Source organism: Falco naumanni, chromosome 4 (genome assembly GCF_017639655.2).
Source record: "Falco naumanni isolate bFalNau1 chromosome 4, bFalNau1.pat, whole genome shotgun sequence".
Lineage (NCBI taxonomy): Eukaryota > Metazoa > Chordata > Aves > Falconiformes > Falconidae > Falco > Falco naumanni.
The window spans coordinates 43,618,175-43,638,685 of NC_054057.1; the positions used below are offsets into that span (position 1 = coordinate 43,618,175).

At 38.7% G+C, this 20,511-nt stretch overlaps 1 protein-coding gene across 6 annotated transcripts in view; it reads right to left on the reverse strand.

Moving 5' to 3' along the window:
• ARHGAP21 (Rho GTPase activating protein 21) overlaps positions 1-20,511 on the reverse strand; it is a 118,972-nt gene that overhangs the window by 43,571 nt on the left and 54,890 nt on the right. For all 6 annotated transcript variants that reach the window (XM_040591117.1, XM_040591119.1, XM_040591120.1 and 3 more), the window contains 3 exons: positions 18,286-18,310; positions 6,776-6,868; positions 2,736-2,814 (listed from right to left, as the gene is read on the reverse strand). In XM_040591117.1, coding sequence (XP_040447051.1) covers positions 2,736-2,814; positions 6,776-6,868; positions 18,286-18,310 — 197 coding nt within the window. The remainder of the gene's footprint in view (positions 1-2,735; positions 2,815-6,775; positions 6,869-18,285; positions 18,311-20,511) is intronic.

A 20,511-nucleotide genomic window follows, 5' to 3' on the forward strand; every position in this document is an offset into this window, starting at 1 on the left:
CAGGTGTAGGGTCCTGCACGTGGGGAGCAGTAACCCCACGCACCAGCGCGGGCTGGGGCTGACCTGCTGGAAGGCAGCTCTGCGGGGAAGGGCCTGGCAGCCCTGTTGGACACCAAGGTGCCCGTCAGCCAGCAGTGTGCCCGTGGGGCCGAGAAGGCCAGTGGTACCCTGGGGGGCATCAGGGGCAACGTGGCCAGCAGGTTGAGGGAGGTGACCCCCCCTCTGCTGTGCCCTGGTGAGGCTGCATCAGGAGTGCTGTGTCCGGTTCTGGGCTCCCCAGTACAAGAGAGACAGGGAACTGCTGGGGAGGGTCCAGCCGAGGGCTGCAAAGATGATGAGGGGACTGGAACGTGTCCCTGATGAGGAAAGGCTGAGAGAGCTGGGCCGGTTCAGCCTGGAGAAGAGAAGACCAAGAGGGGATCTCACCAATGCACCCAAATAGCTTAGGGGCAGGTGTCCAGGGGCTGGGGCCAGGCTCTTTCAGTGGTGCCCAGCGACAGGACAAGGGGCAACGGGCACAAACCGCAACAGAGGGAGTTCCGTCTGAATATGGGGAGGGACTTGTTTAGCTTGAGGTTACAGAGCACTGGAACAGGCTGCCCAGAGAGGCTGTGGGGTCTCCTTCTGGATGTGATTTTGCGCAACCTCCTCTAGATGAACCTGCTTTAGCAGGGGGTTGGACTAGATGATCTCCAGAAGTCCCTTCCAACCTCAACCGTTCAAGAACTATTAAATCAAGTGATGCAGATAAAACCTTTGGTTCAGTGAGTTCCTAAGCTAAAGATTTCTAGAAAGTGGCTAGTGCTACCTGACAAAATACCACTCTATTTTCAGTGTTTTCATAGTCTTCTCCTAAGAATCCATTACTGGATACTATCAGAGAGGACACCAACAGAAACAGACCATCAGTCTGACCAAGGATGGCTATGCTGATGCAAGAACAGCATACTAAAGCAAGCAGCATGCACCATAACATAATTTTACTTGCCATCAAATGACAGCACAAGAAATAAAATGCTTCGTGCAAAACAAACTGCTCTGATCTCAAAAATACTGTTTCCAAGCAAAGAATTAAGAGAGCTCATTTTTAGTGGCATAAGAAGCACTGCCTGTAAGCTGCAAGGAAGATACACCTGATGTGGAGTCTGAGCTCTCTTTTATGGGTCAGAATTAATATTTATCTGCTTATCTTGGGAGGTTCAGCTGAAGACCTCCTGATGTTTATACCTCCTTGTATAAAACACTCAAGGTCACACATGACCTTTTGTTAGATCTTCTGTGATGTGCAGATCTGGCTCAAGACAACAAGTTGTTCTCCTCTCCTAACTAAACATAGCATCCCTTCATCTTCTCTGCACACATGGAAAGTAGGGGGACAGATGCAGCAGTGTGCTATACCATTCCTGGTTGTACTAGATAATCACTGATAAAGACCTTGTTCAGGTGTTCCTGGTTTATCCACAGTGGCAAGCATTGCATTCTGCTGGGACAGTTTGCTACCTACTCATGGGGCTGAAAATAACTTTGTTCACAGGCAGACCTACAGTTAAGAATCTCTGACTGTGTAGATCACTGGAAGATGTGATTGGTCTCTCCCTTTTTTGGATTAAGGTAAGAAATTAAATTGACTGGTATACCTCCTGGGCTTGTAATGTCCCATGTCCAGGTATGAACGATTGTACAATAGTGCTGTCCATACAAATACAAAATGAAAAAAAATGGTACATGGGTAGTGTTCTCTCCAATAAAGGTTCTTTAAAAAAAAAAAAAAAAAGCAGATTTCACCTTTCCAGCTTTGGTATAGAAAGTACTAATGACACAAAATGCATTTCAGTCTATCTTGCCTGTCGTACCTTTGAAAACTCAGTTTTGTTGTATTAAAAACAAAAAAAGCGCACCTCGGAGGTATGTATTTCAAATGAAATCCTGAATAAAAACTCTAATGAAATAGGAAGATCAAGATCTTATTTTTCCTACTTGTAACTGCAAGCACATCTAAGTCTTAATGCATGAAGATTCACTAAAAATAGAATATGACACGCGAGATGTATTTAGAAAACATTCTTACATGCTGATCATAATACATCTTTCTTCCACATATCTCATTATTATACTGGAAACTTGTTGCTACAGAACAGAAATTGACACCAAGAAAACTATAAAAATTAAGGCAGAAACGAGACATGAAAATGAGTATCCAGATTCAGGTATGGACGTGATTTAACAAGCCCTTGTGAGTTGCAGGAGCAAGTAAATATTACTATTTCCTCAACTCTGTGCAAGGTTCATAATGTGCTGCAAAACAGAGGAAAGCCAAGATGTACTGCAGATGTTTTGCAGGTGTGCACTAGCATCAAATTTTTCCTTTACCAGATATGCTGATTTCTAGTTATCAGATCTCATAAGCAAAGTAGATTTTTCTGATTTTCCTTTTAAATTGACACGTGTGGTATATGTACACCTAATCTACCTATTTTAAGTTCAGAAAACCTTCCTCTATAACACTGTGTGATTCGCTCACAAGGGACAAGCACTGACATAGACTGTAGCACAATTTAGCACACACATTCTCAAATCTGTCAGTGTTCAGTAAATACACAGAAACAGAAATGTTAAAAGTGAGAGTGCATTAAGGAACATTTAAAAATATGATGACTTTTTCAGAACCACCATAAGTGGTTATTTCCTGCTTAGTATACAAAAAAATGTGTGACACACAAATACTAGTATCTTACCTGTTCTGTATTAAAGCAATGACTTGAGAATATGTCTTCCCAATAACACTTTCTCCATTGACTTTTATAATTCTGTCACCTGGAAAGGTAAAAGTTATACCTTAATTTAATTTGTCTAGACATTTTTTTTTTAATTTTTATTTTCTACTTCTGTACCTCACAATAATCAAGATCACCAGTAAGTTAAATTCAAGGTTAGTCTTCTTTAAAAATGAAAAAAGAAGAAAGTGAGAGATGCACAATACAACTACATGTAACCATATACAGGATGACCAAGTTTCTACTTTTTTCTCAGAACATATTCAGATGTAGTATATTATTCTAAGCTTCCAAATGAATCACTCACAGAAACAAAAACACAAGCAGGTGTAAGCTATACTAGAGGTTCACTTAACTGTCCCATCTTCAAAATTAAGTTTTTGATGTATTGTAGCACATATTGAGAACTCTGCCCAATTCTTACGCGGATTATAAGTGGTCATTTCATTCTAGCACTTAACCTCAAAATAAAACCAAACCTTAACTCAGAACACTGCCAAGTGTAGCCATACACATCTCCTTTAAATAACAGCAAATACTGCAATTTTTTACTTCTTCCCTCTGAGAAATAAGGATATTTTGAAAGGCTCCAGTTTCTTGCTTCCTCAGAATAATCTGAGTTGTGTCCAAGACATTACTGGCTCTTCAATGCATCATGGACAGTGCAAAGAGTTGTTATCCATATAGACCAATCTTTAGACCTAACATCATTTTTGTTAGATTTTTCCAAATAGTTTGTTGCACCTTCCTCATTAAGAGTTTCATATACTCTCATAAAGTAAGTGGCAAATATATCATGTAGAACTGTTTTCAGCTTTTAATGAAAACTCCATCCTGTTCCTTCATGAAAAATGGTATTTGTGTCACCTCTGATCAGAAGAGCAGAAAGGTATCTTGAATTTACTGATGACGAGAAAAGTTTCTACGTGATTACAGGTAGGGAGCTTTAGAAAACTATTGGAGAAAGAAGAACTAAAAGAAAGGACCTTTGCAAAGTGAGCCAAAGGGAATGGTTTTATCAACACCACTTTAAAGGCTGAAAGGCCTTTTTGTGTTTCTGGTGTGATCAAATCAAAGCAAGGAAAAAGCTGTTCGCTCTGAACACTCAGCATGACTGGGTGGCAGTAATACTCTAAATGTTCATGCACTGTGGAGGTTCCCGGTACAGAACCCAGGGATTTCTAAACTTACCAAGCCACATGGATCTGCAACATTTTTTAATTTGGTCTGCATACACAATCTAACATCATACAAATAATTTGGTATGGTATTTTCAACTTTATTATAAAGTTTACACACACCCTTGCATCAGCTGGTTACCACCCTTCTCCTCGCTTGAAAGAACTCTTGGAGTTTTGTCTCTTGCTTCCTAAACCATGAAAGAAAGGTTGGTGGCAACATTTAATGGCTGTTAGCAATCCACATGATGGATAGCAAACCCTATCCCACTGTTGCATACACACAAGACATCTTATCTAATTAGGCTGAGAAACAGGACTTTCACGACAACAAAGTTAATTGAGATGCTCAGTATCACACTGAAATAAATCCTTTCCAAAAGTTGCAGGAAAAAGAAATGCTATAGTTTCCACCAAAAATTATTCTTATTTACAAGCTCTGAACCATCCCCTTCTAGGCTGTATGGCAAGACTTCCGCAGGAACACACCAGATCCTTTCTCTGGAACTTAAAAGTTACTTTCTTCCAGGGTTTCAGAACTTGTCCACAGATGTGTGTCTTTACTCAGAATCCCCACTAAACCCCTGTGATAAGGAATATCTTTAATGTAGCTCATATAATCTTATCTACTCTTGCACAGGCTTTACTTTTTGAGAAAACAGACTAGGTTACACACAGCAGCAAAACAAGTCTACTTGAAGCATGCATTCAGAGAACCTGCCAAAAAAAATTCAGGTGGGACAAATGGCAGAACTGGTTACATGCAAGAAGTGGGTGCAAGCAACTGCAAAATACAACTTTGCTCAGTTTCAGGTACATATAGAGGGAAAGGCCTGCACCTGTACTGCAAAAAAGGATATAGAAGCATGAAGGTTTTTTCTAAATAGCTCTCTATCAATCTGGTGGCCCATTGAATACCTTTGGTCAAACTAGAAATTAATCTGAATGTGCTCAAATCATGTCCCTTTCCACACACATTTTAGTTCTTTATATTCCTGCATATACATAAATGACTGCATGAAGATCAAGACATGGGAAATGTGGATCTGCTTTGGCTGTCTCTATCTCAATATTTCTAATCTTTACGTTTGGAACTCACAGATATGTTCTGGTTTAATGAAATGTCTCATTAGTTAAATATGGCAAGCATGATCTTTCTAGATCTAACATGATTTTACAGGAGTATTAAAAAATACTCAGAATGAACTGTCTTATGTTTGAGATATTGTAACCTATTCCTCAAATTTACAAGATTATTCCAAGCTTTCTGGTGAGTAGCAATCAGGTAAGCTCCTGAAACTGGGCTCACTGATTCTGGGCGATGAAGCTTGTGTTGAGACTTTAGTATTACAAAGAACCATGCAAATGAAAGGTGAAATGCAAATGTGAAATAAGAATTGACAGACAAACATAACTACCTAAACTCATATTAGATTTTTGACTATTTTCTTTCCATTAGAATGACCATGAAACAAAGCCAAGTTGAATTTAAAAGAAAAAATACAGTTGATTCTACAAAATCAGAAATCTTTACAATGTCTGTATCAGATGTTAAGCAATCTACGTGGCTAATTGTTCCCTGAGTGTCTATAATATAATTCCAAGACAGAGATATAGTACAATATTCCACCCTAAACTTAAACAAGAAAGAGTGGCATGACCTAATTAGATATAACTGCTATCAGCAATGTGTTTAAGAAGAATATTCTGGTAATTCAAAAATGTATTTTCTCATTTATTTTCTGTTCTTCATTCTGGGCTCCTAAAAAATCTCCTCTATGCCTAAAAATAAAATATTCTTTACAGATTTCATCTCTTTCAATTTGGCAAACACTGAGCAGAATAGAAATTAACACAGCTCTTCTGTACAACTTCAACATATGCTGCACCTCACCGAGCCAAACCATTGCTTTATATAATAGCATTAAAATAATTCCAAAGTAGCCTTCCTTGAATAATTACTGAAGGAGGAGTTTTAAAAAAAAAAGCCTTATATTGTACAAACAGGATCTAGTACTGGTTTTAAATTGCTGATCATTCTAGAAACTTTGTATTTCCTTAGGAAGAAACATACAAAAATTATTCTATTCCAGTCAAATTATGTACGTAACCATTTTCAACAGAAAATATCAACACCCCATTAATCACACAAACGCAATCCTTTCATGGAATGTATGTTTTGCTATATTTTTAAGAAAAGAAACCTATGTTTGTAGTGGTATCCATCTACGTAGCTTACTGTTTTATCACTTGTAAGACCTCCCATTCTAATATACTCCCACCCCCCTTCAACACTTAAGTAAAGGTGTGACAAAGTACCTGGCACTTCACAAAAAACATGTTTTCTGCTCTCCAGTCTGATTAAATCAAAGAACTGAACAAAATCTGGTAAGAAGAGATAGACTTTGATTGTTCCCATTTAATTTAAAGGAGGTGGAATACTTTAATAAGAACAAAAACCTGAATGTTTTGACATTATCAATTTGTCATAAAGCAAAGAAATAGAAGCTTATAGGTGTCATTTTCCTCCCTTTTCTTTCTCCTCACATATTTTATCATATATGACTTCCTAATTTTTTTTGAAGATAATAAAGCAAAAAGACTAAGACATTAATGCTTTAATATATTTTATACAGTACTTCCCGAGAGAACACAACAGTGCTTTTGAGATGAAAAACACTGGAGGACCATTCAAAAGAGAGGTTTCAAACTTCTGAAGGAAAGAACAAGGTTTAAATGGAAGACAGAACCATATGTAGATGCTTAACTCATACTTTACATCATGTACACAAACACGCTATTGGTGTTATAGAAGAACAGTACCTGTACACAGTCCAGCTTCAAAAGCAGGTCCACCCTCTTTAACTTGCTTAACGAATATGGTATCCATCGGCTCCAGCCTATTTCTTTGTTTTCCTGAGAAAGAAATAATTATTTCTTAATAGCATTTAATTATACTGCATTACAATGTTTTTACTTTAATAATTATTTTGGAATGTAATCCTGTGATGCTCATCATTACATTAAATACTCTATTTCAATTTGGGGTGAGAGAAGGAAAAGAGACTAGGAATCCTAAAGACAGCACTTCATTCAGCTACACTGAAGATCTTTTAGGTGTCTGGGGCAAAAAGGAAGGAGAAGTAGGTGAGGAGAGAGAGATATCTCGAACTTAAACTGACAAAATACATCTCAGTAAGCTGTGATTTTTAGGTTCATTTCATCATCTCATGGCTACATCATCCTCATGCCGATGCCTACACTATTCAGTAAGAATTATCCCTTCCTCTTCTACACTGCTATCTGGCATAAGGTATAAAGCTAGACAAACTGAGTAAGATGTAGTAGTGTAAACTGAAAAATACTATTTTTAAAGTCTTTCCTTAGAAGCAAAAAACCCCACACCATTGATTTACAGCCCTCATGGAACTGTAATGCTGATTTTCCAACAGCATTTTTCAAATGCTCCAAGAAGTCTAAGATTTATCAAAATTCAAAAACCAATGTACAATTAAAAGTAAATTATAACATCTGCATGTGCTGCATGTATTCATATATACATAAAACACAGAAGTTACTCTACAGTACCACAACACCCATATCTTCTTGCCTTCTCAGTATACATTTAATTTCTATGCTTCCAGAAACGCAGGTACCTTGTGGCTTTCCATGCATGCTCCGAAATCTAAGTAATTCTTAGCTGATGGTATCCAACTGCTTCTGAATAGCAAGATGGGGGGAGTGAAGTAAAACAAAAAAACCCCAAACATCACACAACACACACAACCCAAACCCTCACAAACAAAACCACAACACAAAAAACTCCACAGTCACACTGGAGGCTAAAATACAGTGATGCTGTCCTGAGCTCCATCTGTACGTAGCTGCAATAAGCCATTTTACAGCTTCTACACAGCTTCACCAGTGTAATTTTATGCCAGTGAGTGGGGGATTAAAAAAAAAAAAAAAAAGCAAAACAGAACCACCACAACACAAACTCCCAAAACAAGCAAAAAAAGCCCCAAACAAACACAAAAAGCACCCAAAACCCCACACCTAAAAATAAAATCTGAAACTTTTATTTCTGGTCTGCCAGAACACTGCACTGAAGTTAATTTGTTCTACAGTTTTACCGGTCTCTTCTGACACCCCTGTCCTACATGTGCAAAACATGAGTGCTCACAGAACCAGTGGCAGAACCTCACAGGTTACAGCTGGACAAGCTTTTACCGTACCAGCGTTGGCTTGGTCTCTCCCAGCCCCTGTCACCGGTTACTACTCCTGTACCACGCTCTCAGCGGTGGAAATGCCACCTTTTGGAGGCTATGTGAGCCAGCCCAGGGAACTGACATGGACTGAAAACAAGTCAGGTCTGTTTTCTAGGTTTTACTAGGAAACCTTGGTGGGTGGTAAAAACTACAGAAAACAAGGAACAGCAGGAGAGAATAAAGGGATTGCTTAAAACTGGCACTGCTGATGAAAGAAACACTCCTTGAAACTGGAGTATTAGGTTCTAATCACTTCTCTAATGACTAATCTTTGACCTAGGCACAAATGACATTGCTTTTGGACGTACTTTTGCTACAGCTTCAAATATCCCATGCGGCCATGTTTACCAACCTACAGTTTTATTTATTGAATATAAATAAGGTGCTCCCCATGCCCCTTTTTTGGTTCAGCTTCCATTGTGAGGAAAAGCTCATTACTTGAAGCATTTCAATTAACTGCACAAAACCAGACTTCCCTCCAACTCTGATTCACATTTTACCAATACAAGTTTAGCCCAGTGCCTTCATTCTCAGATCCTCAGTGTCCAGCCGTTTTACCACAAAACAGTTCAACAGAACACTTTCTCAAATGGCTCTAATAGCCTTGCTCAAAATAACTCCAGGTGGATACAGAATAATCAAAAAGTTGATTTGATAGAATCAGATGATTGCTGTGTCCAAAGCACCCAAATTATAAATCAAGAAACTCCAGCTGGCAACTCAGTCCCCAAATACTTTAAAATTTGATTAGCAGACCACAGCTACAAGACACACAAAATGCTCTTTATGAACCAAAGCTACTATCTGTCATTTTTAATCTGCCAATTTAAATAGACACTGAACACATTATGGCTCTCATCCTTTAAAAGGCAGGAGTGTTTCAGCAAGTTTAGACAAGCTCCAAGAATAATTTACCCAGATGCCATAAGCAAAAGGTGGCTTCAGCCACTTCCAAGAGTGAGGCTGGAAGGAGGAAGACCACCAAACATCCTTATCGGTGTTACCACTGAGATTGCCACACAATCTCAAAAGTGACAAGAAAAATAAAAATAATGCACCTCCCATGGCACATCTAATTTGTAACACTTAATATCTGATACTTACAACCCAACACCAAGGAGTTACCTCAGCTTCCTTTAGAAAATGCTCATCAAAAAATGTTAGTGGCCTACTACTAGTTTGCCTAACACTCAAATGCTACTTGATCCCTTGTCCATACCTGAACACACAAAGCAAGAGGTCAAACCTATAAGGTTACTCCCACTCAATATCCAACATAGAATACCTTTGATACACTTCCCCACTTCTGAGTAAGAGAGGACAACTGTACCAATTTATGGCCTTCAGTCTCTGAAGGCTTCTCTGAACATTCTGATTTCTGAGCAGCCTGTCAACTACACCAATATAAGCACTCACTTCAGGCTTTTACAGCTATTTTATGGACCAGTTCAGAAAGCTGATTATCCGCTAGACTTGGTTCTTTCTCCTACATGCAAAAGGAGGCTATGTTGAACAGTCCTCCTTTTTCCTCAAAAGATGAACCCCAACCCTAAAGATAAGGATCAATTTAGGAATAAAAAATTTGGATGACAGGTTTAAAATGTTGTTTACATTTGCAGGTTAATTTTACAGCTCAGTAATATCCAAATACAAGTAAAGACAAGAAGAAAACCTAGCATACCCAAGCTTTGGTAGATGAATATATGCTCTTTATTTCTCCTTGGTCTTTTACACACTTGGATACAAACCAAATCTTTTTTCTGTCAGTAACATACAAATGAACTTCCTTGAATATATAGCCTCAAAGTGTATGTTTATATTTTGAGTTAGAAGCTCAAACAAAATTAAACAATGTTTTCAGACAGTAGCAGCCAAGGATACTTTATCCAGACCAGCTGAGGGGGAATAAATCTTGTAGATACGCACTCAATCATTACAGAAATAAATGCCAAGTAAAATGGAAAATCTAGTAACTTACTTCACGTCTCAAAACTTAACAATCAGTACATTTCAATTTAATTGTGCCTAAATCTCCATTGGGTCCTGTCTGCACCCAATCATCAGGTAAAAGCAAGATGCTGTCAAAAACCGAGTCTAAACTTCCCTCCTTCCAAAATCACCCTCTAGAGCAGATTATCACACTGGAATTTTGACAGTAAGTTCTCCAGCTCTGCACTACATAGTGTCAGACTGGATTCACAATTTTCCTTTCTAATATTGGAAAGCCTAATTTTCTGGAACATGCCAACAATTCTTTACAAGGTGATACAACAAAGAACAGTAAAGCAGCTCACACTACTAGTCTGTCAGACATACACCCTTTATTTTCCAGTGCTCATTACTGTACATCACTTTGCCTCCTCCCTTCTCCATACGTTTGTAAACGTTATAACTGAGCATTACATTGCAAGCTACTACCAAGTAAGACAGTTTCTCCCAAATCTTCAACTGCAATGAAAAACAAGACATCATACACAAAGAACAGGCGAAAGTGTGAGCTTCCAGGTACACACTCACACTGTGCAAGGAAGCAGCACAGATGAAAAGCACAACTTCTGTGAACAACAAATTCGATATCTACTTCATTTCTCCACAAGTGTAGCTATAAACAGAGGTATAATCTCATGTAAGGGCAATAAAAGAAACAGAAACATACAAAGTTGCTAAGTACACAAGTTTGGTGACTGGAAACTGAAAAACAGACCATAAAGTTGTCCTTTCCTTTACCAGTCTTGTAAACACACAAAAATCTCCAGGATGAGTAAATGGTCACCAGTCAGGATAAATTAAACCAAGTCATTGTCCAGCTGGTTTCACTAACAGAACGACTGAAATATTCCTTGCCATGTAACTATTCCCTTAAGTGATGCTATTCAAATGAACCAAAGTTAAAAAAAAGTCTGAAGAAGCACAAACAGCTGTAAATCAAATGCAAGACAAATACAGAAAAGTAGTCACAAGATTCTTCCTACCCAACATATACATTTTTCATAATCGTATGCAGATATAATTAATGCAGCAATTTTCAACCAAAAATGTAACTGCTACTTTCAATAACCAGTGAGATCATAGTAGAACCTATAAAATTAGTGTCGTTTCAACTGTTGTTCAAATTAATGTAAAATAAAATTAAATACTTCATTCATAATACATACATTTATAATCATTTATTATCTAATATTTATACTACGTGGATCTACTAAACACACTACAAATCAATACCACGTTCACAACCTGATGGGGAAATAATAAAAAAAGTTTCCCACTGTAGTTGCAAGGAAGCTTTCCTGAAAAATGTTTGAGAAGCCAGAAGTGGCAGAGGGGAGGATGCTGCACTAGCACAACCATCTGATTTGCAGTGTAGTAAGATTCTAATATGCTCTTTCTCCCTGATAAAAGGGAATATTAAAAAAAAACCCACACCACCTACTTTTAAATAGAACAGTAGAATTAAGAGTTGTTAACATTGATAATTGACTTACATTTAGAGAGGGTCACATACAGCAAAACTTCTAACTCCCGAAAACTTGACACAGAAATTAATTTTATCTAGGTGCCAATTCTAGCTTAATCCCTTAAAATGCTAGTTTGGAATACAGCTTCTACAAGGAACTTAACTTGTATTGTATCAAACGCAGTAACCTTGAATTAGTTTTTAAGCTACTCTTTGCAGACCAGACAGTATTACTATACTGCTTTCCGATTTGTCTGGAAAAAAAATTACATGGCCTAACATATTATCAAATCTACCAACACACTACAAGATACCAACAAGCACATCACTTCTCTGTAGTCATTAACCTTCTTATATAAAACAGCCAGAAACATCTGAGTCATAAAGAGTACACAAAGGACACCTCTTTGACAAAGAACCTTTACGTTCTGAAGAGGAAAAAACCACCCAAACAAAACAAAACAACCCACACCTAAGTACTATTGCTGACCTAGCTCTTCCTTTCTTTTTAACCTGCTGAGCACAAACCAGCAAGCGCTTTGGGACACAGTATAACACAGACTTTCTTACAGTCTCTCTCCTAAGAATCTGCTGCTTAAACACATGCCATTTCTCCTCTTGCTAGAGGGAAGGAAAAAAAAAAAAAAGAGAGAGGAAAAAAAAGGAAAGAAAATCTTTTGCTCAGGGCAGGTGAACTGCGCTAAGAAATCCTCCTAACCCAGGAGCTGAATAAAGGCTACAGAGTCTTGCTAACTTTATGCAGAATATTTTTTTACTCCTAGCCCTACACTCAGGAGACAGCAAAAGGATGACTTTCACTTTTATACTAAAGAATCACCAGCCCTGTGAAACTCCACAAATTACTAAAATAAGACAGGCTCTTACGTACATCTTTCTCTGACTCAAGAGGGAGGAACATTCCTCTTGAACATGAAAATCTAGAAGTATGTTTTTGGATATCCAAGGCATTTGAACTCTTTTGGATCAACAATAACAAGTGACACTGATTCATGGGACATCCTTCAGGCAAAAGGTGGAGAAATATCTACAGATACAGTGGGACAAATGCTTCTAAATGATTACTGAATCAAAAATCTGCTAAACATTTCCCAACCTACACAGAAAGAGATTGCTGGAAGTAGAGCATTTATTAACAGAGACTTCATTTAGTTAAACATAAATCACAAAACTGTCAGGATTACATTTGACTGATAGGAGTCCAGTTAAAGATAATTCTGGACTTTATAATCTGCAAACTGAGTTTCATACATAGTAAGCATTTCTCCACTAGTAACCCACTGCAGAAAAGAAGCCCAAAGGTCCCAGTCCAGCCCTGACAGAGCTTTTTTCACCCACTGTCAAGCACAAATTAACTCAGCTAAATAGCACTAACCAAAATACAGTGCCAAGGATGAGCCTCTAAAAAGTGGATGGTAACAAGCAAAATAGTGCTATTAAATGCCAGCTGTTTCTCTGTTAAATGACTCAGCTCTGTCATACAGGGAAAACACGCTGTCCTTACTCAAAGCACCTCTGGTACTTTGATTAGGCAACTCAAAGATGCTATTTCTTCTTTTGCTTACTCTTTTCTTAAACCATTTGACTAATACAAACTCAACTCCATCTTCATGGTGGCGTGGGAGGAGAGAAAATCATCTAGCATTGTTATTGAAAAAATATAACACAGTTTCAACTCTTAATTACAAACTCTCTAAAACTGTGTTTTCCTGTTGTGCTATCTGCCAATATTAGGACAAGTTTTTTTCAATTCTCTCAAAACTAAAATGAAACCTTTTAAAGTTTAAAACTTAACCTACAATTAAACAGTCTAAAGGATTTACTTTAGTTCTTACACAAACATAGAGCCATTCAATTTATATCTGTTGCAGTGAACCTACAGACTCTCCCTTGAACTCATGGAAATTACACTTGTGCAGCTTTTCGTTTTTTATTGAAAGTCAAGGATAATTTGAACTCCATAGCAGTCACTGAGGAACATTATACATGTGACAAGTTGGAAGGCCCCTCTGCTAGACATTCTGGATGTACTTTAAGGGAACATGGAATCATGAGGCTCTGGTCCCAGCGGAAAACCAAACAAGCATTTTTAGCATTCTCAACATTTAGTGTTAAAAAAATTAAGCTTGATTAAAAATCCACAAAAAGGACAATTTACTGTGGTACTATCCTAAAGCATTAGTGTTACATACCTCCTCTCTTGCTCCTAATTCAGCTATCATATATCTTAGACCAGAGGTCCTCAAACTATGGCCCCCCAGGGTCCTCAGTCCGGCCCCGGGTATTTTCAGAACCCCCCCACCGGGGGTTGGGGGGGGGGGGAAACCAAGCAGCTGCAGATGGCTGCCTGCCACTGCATCCGCGCGCCGGCCCCCTGGTTAAAAAGTTTGAGGACCCCTGTCTTAGACCATACTACCCCAGCAATCTATGACCTTTCCAAATATTTGCTGTCACATTCATTCTCTTGTTCCTTATCTACCTTGTTCCCATCATCATAGGCACAATTAGTTTATTTCATAACAGACTGAACTGATAGACAATGATGTTAAAAAAACTGGGATTAAATTAAATCCTGAGAACACAAACTACATTACAGAAATCAACACCTTTTTTGTTTAAAGAATGTTTAAAGAAATGAAGCATCAAAGACTCGAGGCATTACGTAAGCGCCAGTAAGGAGCACAAAATACAAGAAACAACCAACCCACTTAGTATGTACTAAACTTGTATTTTGCCAACTACAGCTTCAAGAAGTCTTTGAAGGACAACAACATATTCACCCTATTAAGTGGACAGTGAAATGGCATGGAAACCGCATGACACCGGATATGGTTTTTCCCAGCACCACTCGCCACAGTTGACAGTGCAAGTTTTTAATATAAAATACTACTATTTTTAATAGGGTTTTTCAGCTTGTCTCCAAATATTCCTACAATGCTCTCCCCTTAGACACTTCTGCCTGTGAGATACTTCTTAAATAGAAATTTGAAACAGGGCAGCTTCAGAAAACATGGAGAATACTGATGGCATACCATCCTCCACAAAACATATGAAAGAAATATTCCAGGTTATCACAGGCTGGTCAGTCATTCTCCAACTACTGGCCAGAAATCCTTGAGAAAACAGTAGCAGCTGATAAAGTTTTAGTCAGTGACCAAGGAATCCACTGAGAAAGATCTGCATCTTCTGATAAAAGTGCATCTGTCAGAAAAGCATTTTAATAGCTTAGCTTAAGGTCAACCATCTGGAGCAGTGAAAGTAGGAAAGAACAGAAATATTTCAAATAATAACTACAAAATATTTAGAGTAAAACTGCTGTGATGCCCTTCCAGCAGATAACAGGGTGCTAAAGTCCCCTGTAAGGAGCAGGACCTGCATACATGAAGCTTCCACCACTTATCTGAAGAAAGCCTCATCTACATCTTCCCTGATCATGCAGTCCATAGCAGACACCCACCAAAACATCGCCCACATAGGTCTGCCTGCAAATCCCAACGAGAAATTCTAAACTGGCTCCCCATCCATCCTAAGCCAGAGCTCCGCACATCCCTGCTGTTCTCTCACCACTTGACAACAAAAGCAAATCAACCCCTGTGCTCTCCCAGCTTGTCCCTCCCAAAGCGCCTGTACGCATCCACTGCAGCACTCCGGCCCATTGCCATGAGCTATCCCACCACGTCCCTGTGATGCCAATGAGATCATAGCCCTGCAACTGCATGCAGATGTCCAGTTCCTCCTGCCTGTTGCCCCTGTGCTGCATGCATGACTGCACAGGGGCTCCAGAGAGGCCCTCAAAAAAGGCATGAGAACTCCCCCCATCATATTGTCCCGTAGGCATTCTCTTACTTATGTGCATACACTTGAGGTATGGTGGTCCTCCCTTCTGTCCCAGCTGTTGACAGTGAGGGGTCTCTACTTTCTCACTTGCTTATTGGCCATCATCTCCCTCCTGTATAATTCCCAGTTTAGAGCTTTCCTGGACAAATTTACATTACCTTTTATTCTAAATGCTTTGAAATCTTACTGCTCATCAAAAGCAAGATGAATGCAAGCCAGGAGCATAATTTAAATATACACTCAAAAAGTTGCACTCAAATTCTATGCTAGAATATAAAACCATATAAAAATATTTCTTCCACTGTTAGAACACATCATACCTGGTACATGCTTTTATCTTCTGCCCTCTAGACTTAATTAGGTACTCCACTCCTTTGAAAAAAGTATTCCAGTGCTTTCAATAAAAGGCAATAGCAATAGAGATGCTTTTCTCCACACTCACCTACTCAAATCTGCAAATGCTGAACCCGATAAAAATCTCAACTTTTAAAGGTAAGTTTAACGTGTGAAAAGGACAAAGCAGAACATGCAGGTAATTAGAAATCTTCACTCAAAATTGATTAAAGAAAATAATACAATTTTGCATTGGCACAGACTGCTTCACAAAAATGAAAGGCTTTAATCTCCTGAATCCCCTTAGCTTATTCTTTGAGCGGGGAAAGCTCAAGTGAATTATCCTCGACAAACCTCAAAAGAGAAACGTTTATCATTAAGAAATTTTCATTGCTAATTAAGACAGCTTCAGAGGCACGGTTTCCAATTAAGTTTGAAGGACAATACATGAGAACCGCCACTAGATGGCGCCTCCGCACGCCAGGCAGGCAGCGCGCTCGTCCTCACGCCGCTGGAGCAACCGGTGCTCCAGCCGCCAGGGACCCCCGCCAGCAGCCCAGCACACAGCGTCAGAGCGGCTCCCGTCTCATTTTCCAGTGTTAATTACTTTAAGAATCCTTGTGATAATCCTTCACGGAATTTCTGGCATGCCTGCTTTGGCTAAATTAACGTGATGTTTGTGAACGTGAAAAATGAGATACCCTTTTCCTGATTTTCTCCTCACAAGCTCCCTACTTGCATTATTTGGGAACAGGAACAACTTGCAGCAATGTAAATCGAAACAGCTTCAACTCCTCTCCCTGCCCCCCAAGATCACACCGAATGCTGGAGGAAAATGTCTTACAGACATCATCCTATTTTGTTGGTTTTAAAGGTGTAATACACAAAACTGGCAGGTTAAGTTCTGCCAACACCTACACCCTCCGCCTCACAGTCATCTCTCTCCTGAAAGAAGTACAAGTCCAGCCTTCTCTCCTGCTAATGAGAATACCATCTTTCCAGAGCACTTTGTGCCCTCTGATCTATCAACGCATACAAAGAGGATGAAATGGATTAATTCATTTCCAAGAGAAAAATAAAAGAGTTCAAGAAAATTCGTATTTCCCAGAATGCTGCTAACACACCACAGTTACACCAAAAAACTGAACCAAACGTCCAGGCACGTTCTCTGTCTTCGAACTGAAGGAGATTTTTAGAAGCACATTGACAGTGGGTACCTTCTCTAATACAGTGTCAAGCAAGTGGTAACTCACCAGTAGAACAAGCATTCACTCTATGCTGTCTCCCAGCAAAGGTACCACCACCTCTGAGGAGGCCAGTCCTCAGCACGCTGCCCTGTGTCACCGCATGAAGCACAAACCCTGCACATCACACTGGTGACACAGCTAATCCCACCACCTCTGAGTACACCATCGTAACGACAGACTGGGAAAAACAGTAAGTGGGATGGGCTCTCAACCTGAAAACCCGATTACATCAACACAATTTTCACCCTTCTAAGGAAACAGTAAGATATCAGCAAGAAGTTTAAAAATTACTAAAAAATAAGTTAATTAGTAAATTAAGAAAGAGAGCAGACACAGGCAATGTGAGAGGGAGAAAACTATGAAAACTGAAGGGAAGTGACAGGCATAATCTAGAAATAACTGATTCTTTCATCCCTCCTAAGTCAAGTGCAAGAATTTTACTCACACATCTTATCTTACGTCACCTGAAGCATGTTTCATGGATCTCTTAAAATGTACACAAGTACCAAAAATGAAGTAAGTTAGATCAGTACTGTTAAATGCTGAAGAAATTATCATGAAACTAACAGGAATAACCTTTTTTATCTTCTATTTTTAAAACAGTTGTATACCACTTGTGGATACTTTTTACCATCACTACAAATACTAGGCTTATATACTTATGTGTTGGTTTTATTACAGTAACTTGCAATAAAATCCAAATTTCATACTAGCTGCCCTCAGATACACTGTACAGCACTTCAGCACTTTCTTTGTTTTAATGGACGCATACAGGTATACCCATAAGACTCAAACGCTTTATAGTAGTACTTTGCACAGGTAACTGTGGGTCTTCCATGCAGATCAAACCAAGAAAGTGTGAAACTTTGGCACTAAAAAGGTAACACAGCTGGTTTTGTTTCTTCTTGTCATATAAATGACAAGGTGATAAACACAGCACAGAAGTGATACTTTAATTAACTTAGTGGACACACAAACACCTACACTAAACAGGTAAAGCTGAAAGACGGGTATTTTCTTTCTTCTACTCCAATGCCATGAAATCCAATGAGCTTGATGGTCACACTGAACTGATTTTACATTTCAAACGTCTGGGTAGCTATTGAAGCGTACTACTCAGCTGAAGAGGAGTGTTCAACATATTTGGATCTGTGAAAGAATAAAAACAAGACATACCTTGTCTATTCCCATTCTCTTCATCCTAAGGAAAAAAGAAAGAGTGCATATTAAAAATGCAATAAATGGGAAAAAATAGATAGGCAACTATAAGCCATTAAGACTGGAAATAAACCTGTAAGGTTAAGTCTGCATTCTGATACCTCGTACTTTTCACAAATATTCAACTGTACAGAATTAAAGCTTTCATTTTGAGAATGTAATGTAATACACGTTTAAGAAAAAACAACAATAAACCAAAACCCACAGCTAAGCACAGTTCCATGAAATCCCCACAGAAACAAAAGAACAGCATTATCTGAAAACAAATGTACCAAAACCCTCAACACACTGCCACGAAGCCTAATGCTGCACTGTGTGCTGCTGCAAGCACGTTTCCACCCTGAAAGTGAGGCAGGAGAGGTTGTACTTTAATCATCTAAGGATTCAAAGCCAAGTAATGATGAGTATGAGACAAATCTCTCCTAGATGCAATACATTTCTTGTGAGACATACAGAAATCCTGCTGGAGCTTTGTAAGATGCTACAGAAAGGTAACTGTAACCAAGAAAAAAAAACAACCAAAGAAACCCCTAAAACACTGAATTAAGAGATGTGGTACTCATTCTACTTTTAGAAAGCCATGATAATTATCATTACCACCCAAACTCTGAGAGCAGCAAACAACATATCCTTAAGCTGTACAGTCCCATCTGCTCTATACTTCGGTAAAAACACTACACTAGTACACAAGTACTGTTAAAATCAATCATATCCCTCGAAGCCTTGTAACAGCCAGTTGAACTATGATCAGCAGCAAAGATTCCGACACAGCTAACATCTGCATGCCTGTAGTTTCCACTCAATCTGTCAAGTGAAAAAACATCTTTAGCACTTTGAATATTAAAGCTTATAGTCTGGAAAATATGGGTTACACATAGGGAGGCTACCTGGTTTGATGCTATAAAACAAAAAAATTACGGAAGTGTAAAGTTAGCTAATATATGATTGCCATCATTTATGAAATTATGTAGTGGGTTTGTCACTGGGTATGCAAAGCTCTGTTATAAGACAGCTGCAAAACATCAGTTTTCATGGTATCAAGCCAATGAGCTCAGGCCTTTAAAAATGAAATGCTTTTATAACAGAAATGTTTTGGAATTAGCTTTCCTTCCTACATTTACCTCTTAACACATTGCAACATGGTAGTATATGCTGCTTCCATACCAGAACAGAAGGTTTTCTTTTATCATTTACTTGCTTTTCAGACTGATTGAATTTGGATAATGAACTTCACATGCAAAAAAAGCATGTTGCTGACCAACAAATCCTAATAAACATCTGATGCTAAAAGCAAAATTTAAGATTGGCCTTTTGCAATGCTAGCTTAAGAAGTCTTCCACACACTCCCTATTCACTTTCCTAACGGAAGGAGGCATAATGGAGGACACATACAGCTACGTTCAGTTTGAGTGTGTGGCCCCACACAAGCACAGCCAAGTACTTTTGCCAAAATTAAATGTGCTGAACTGCAGCCTCAGTTTCCAAGATCATCTTTCACATCGTCCTTCACACAGGGCTGTCCCTCTCAACAGATCTACCAAACAACACTTTCTTCCATAACCTTTATCTATCATGTTTATAAATTATTTAACTAATAACAACTACAGCAAGAAAGAATTCCTTGATTTGCAGTTATTAGCATTTTCACGCAGGAACCAAGAGAAGATACTAGAACTTAGCACAATACCCTGAATTTGACCTAGACCTGCAGTACCATGTACATACTGACTGCTAAATGAAATAAATTTAAAATAATATAAAAATATAAAATATATAATACAATGTAAATAAAGTAAATATAACATTGTAGTATTCAGTATTAAAATATGCAGAGATACTTCCTGAATTTATTATAACCAATCTCATTCAATCATTTCAACAACAGCAAGTAAGGCCTCTTTTCCCGTCAGATGTAAATCTAAATGGAGAAACCAAAGTTTTACGGATGCCTCTCATCCGCAGTTGGGCAGTCACTGTCATCTTGTCCCTAAAGTATCAAGTTTTATCCTTGAAGTTCACCCTGCTGTTTCAGTTGTTAAACAAGTGAGTTTCACATCCAACACAGGTGGCCCACAGTACCAGCTAGAGCCCTGCTACCTGACCAGGAACTAGTTTCACATCGATGACAGTGGAAGTCTATGAAAGGCAGACATCAGGTTTGTGCACTTAGGACTAGCAGTATCT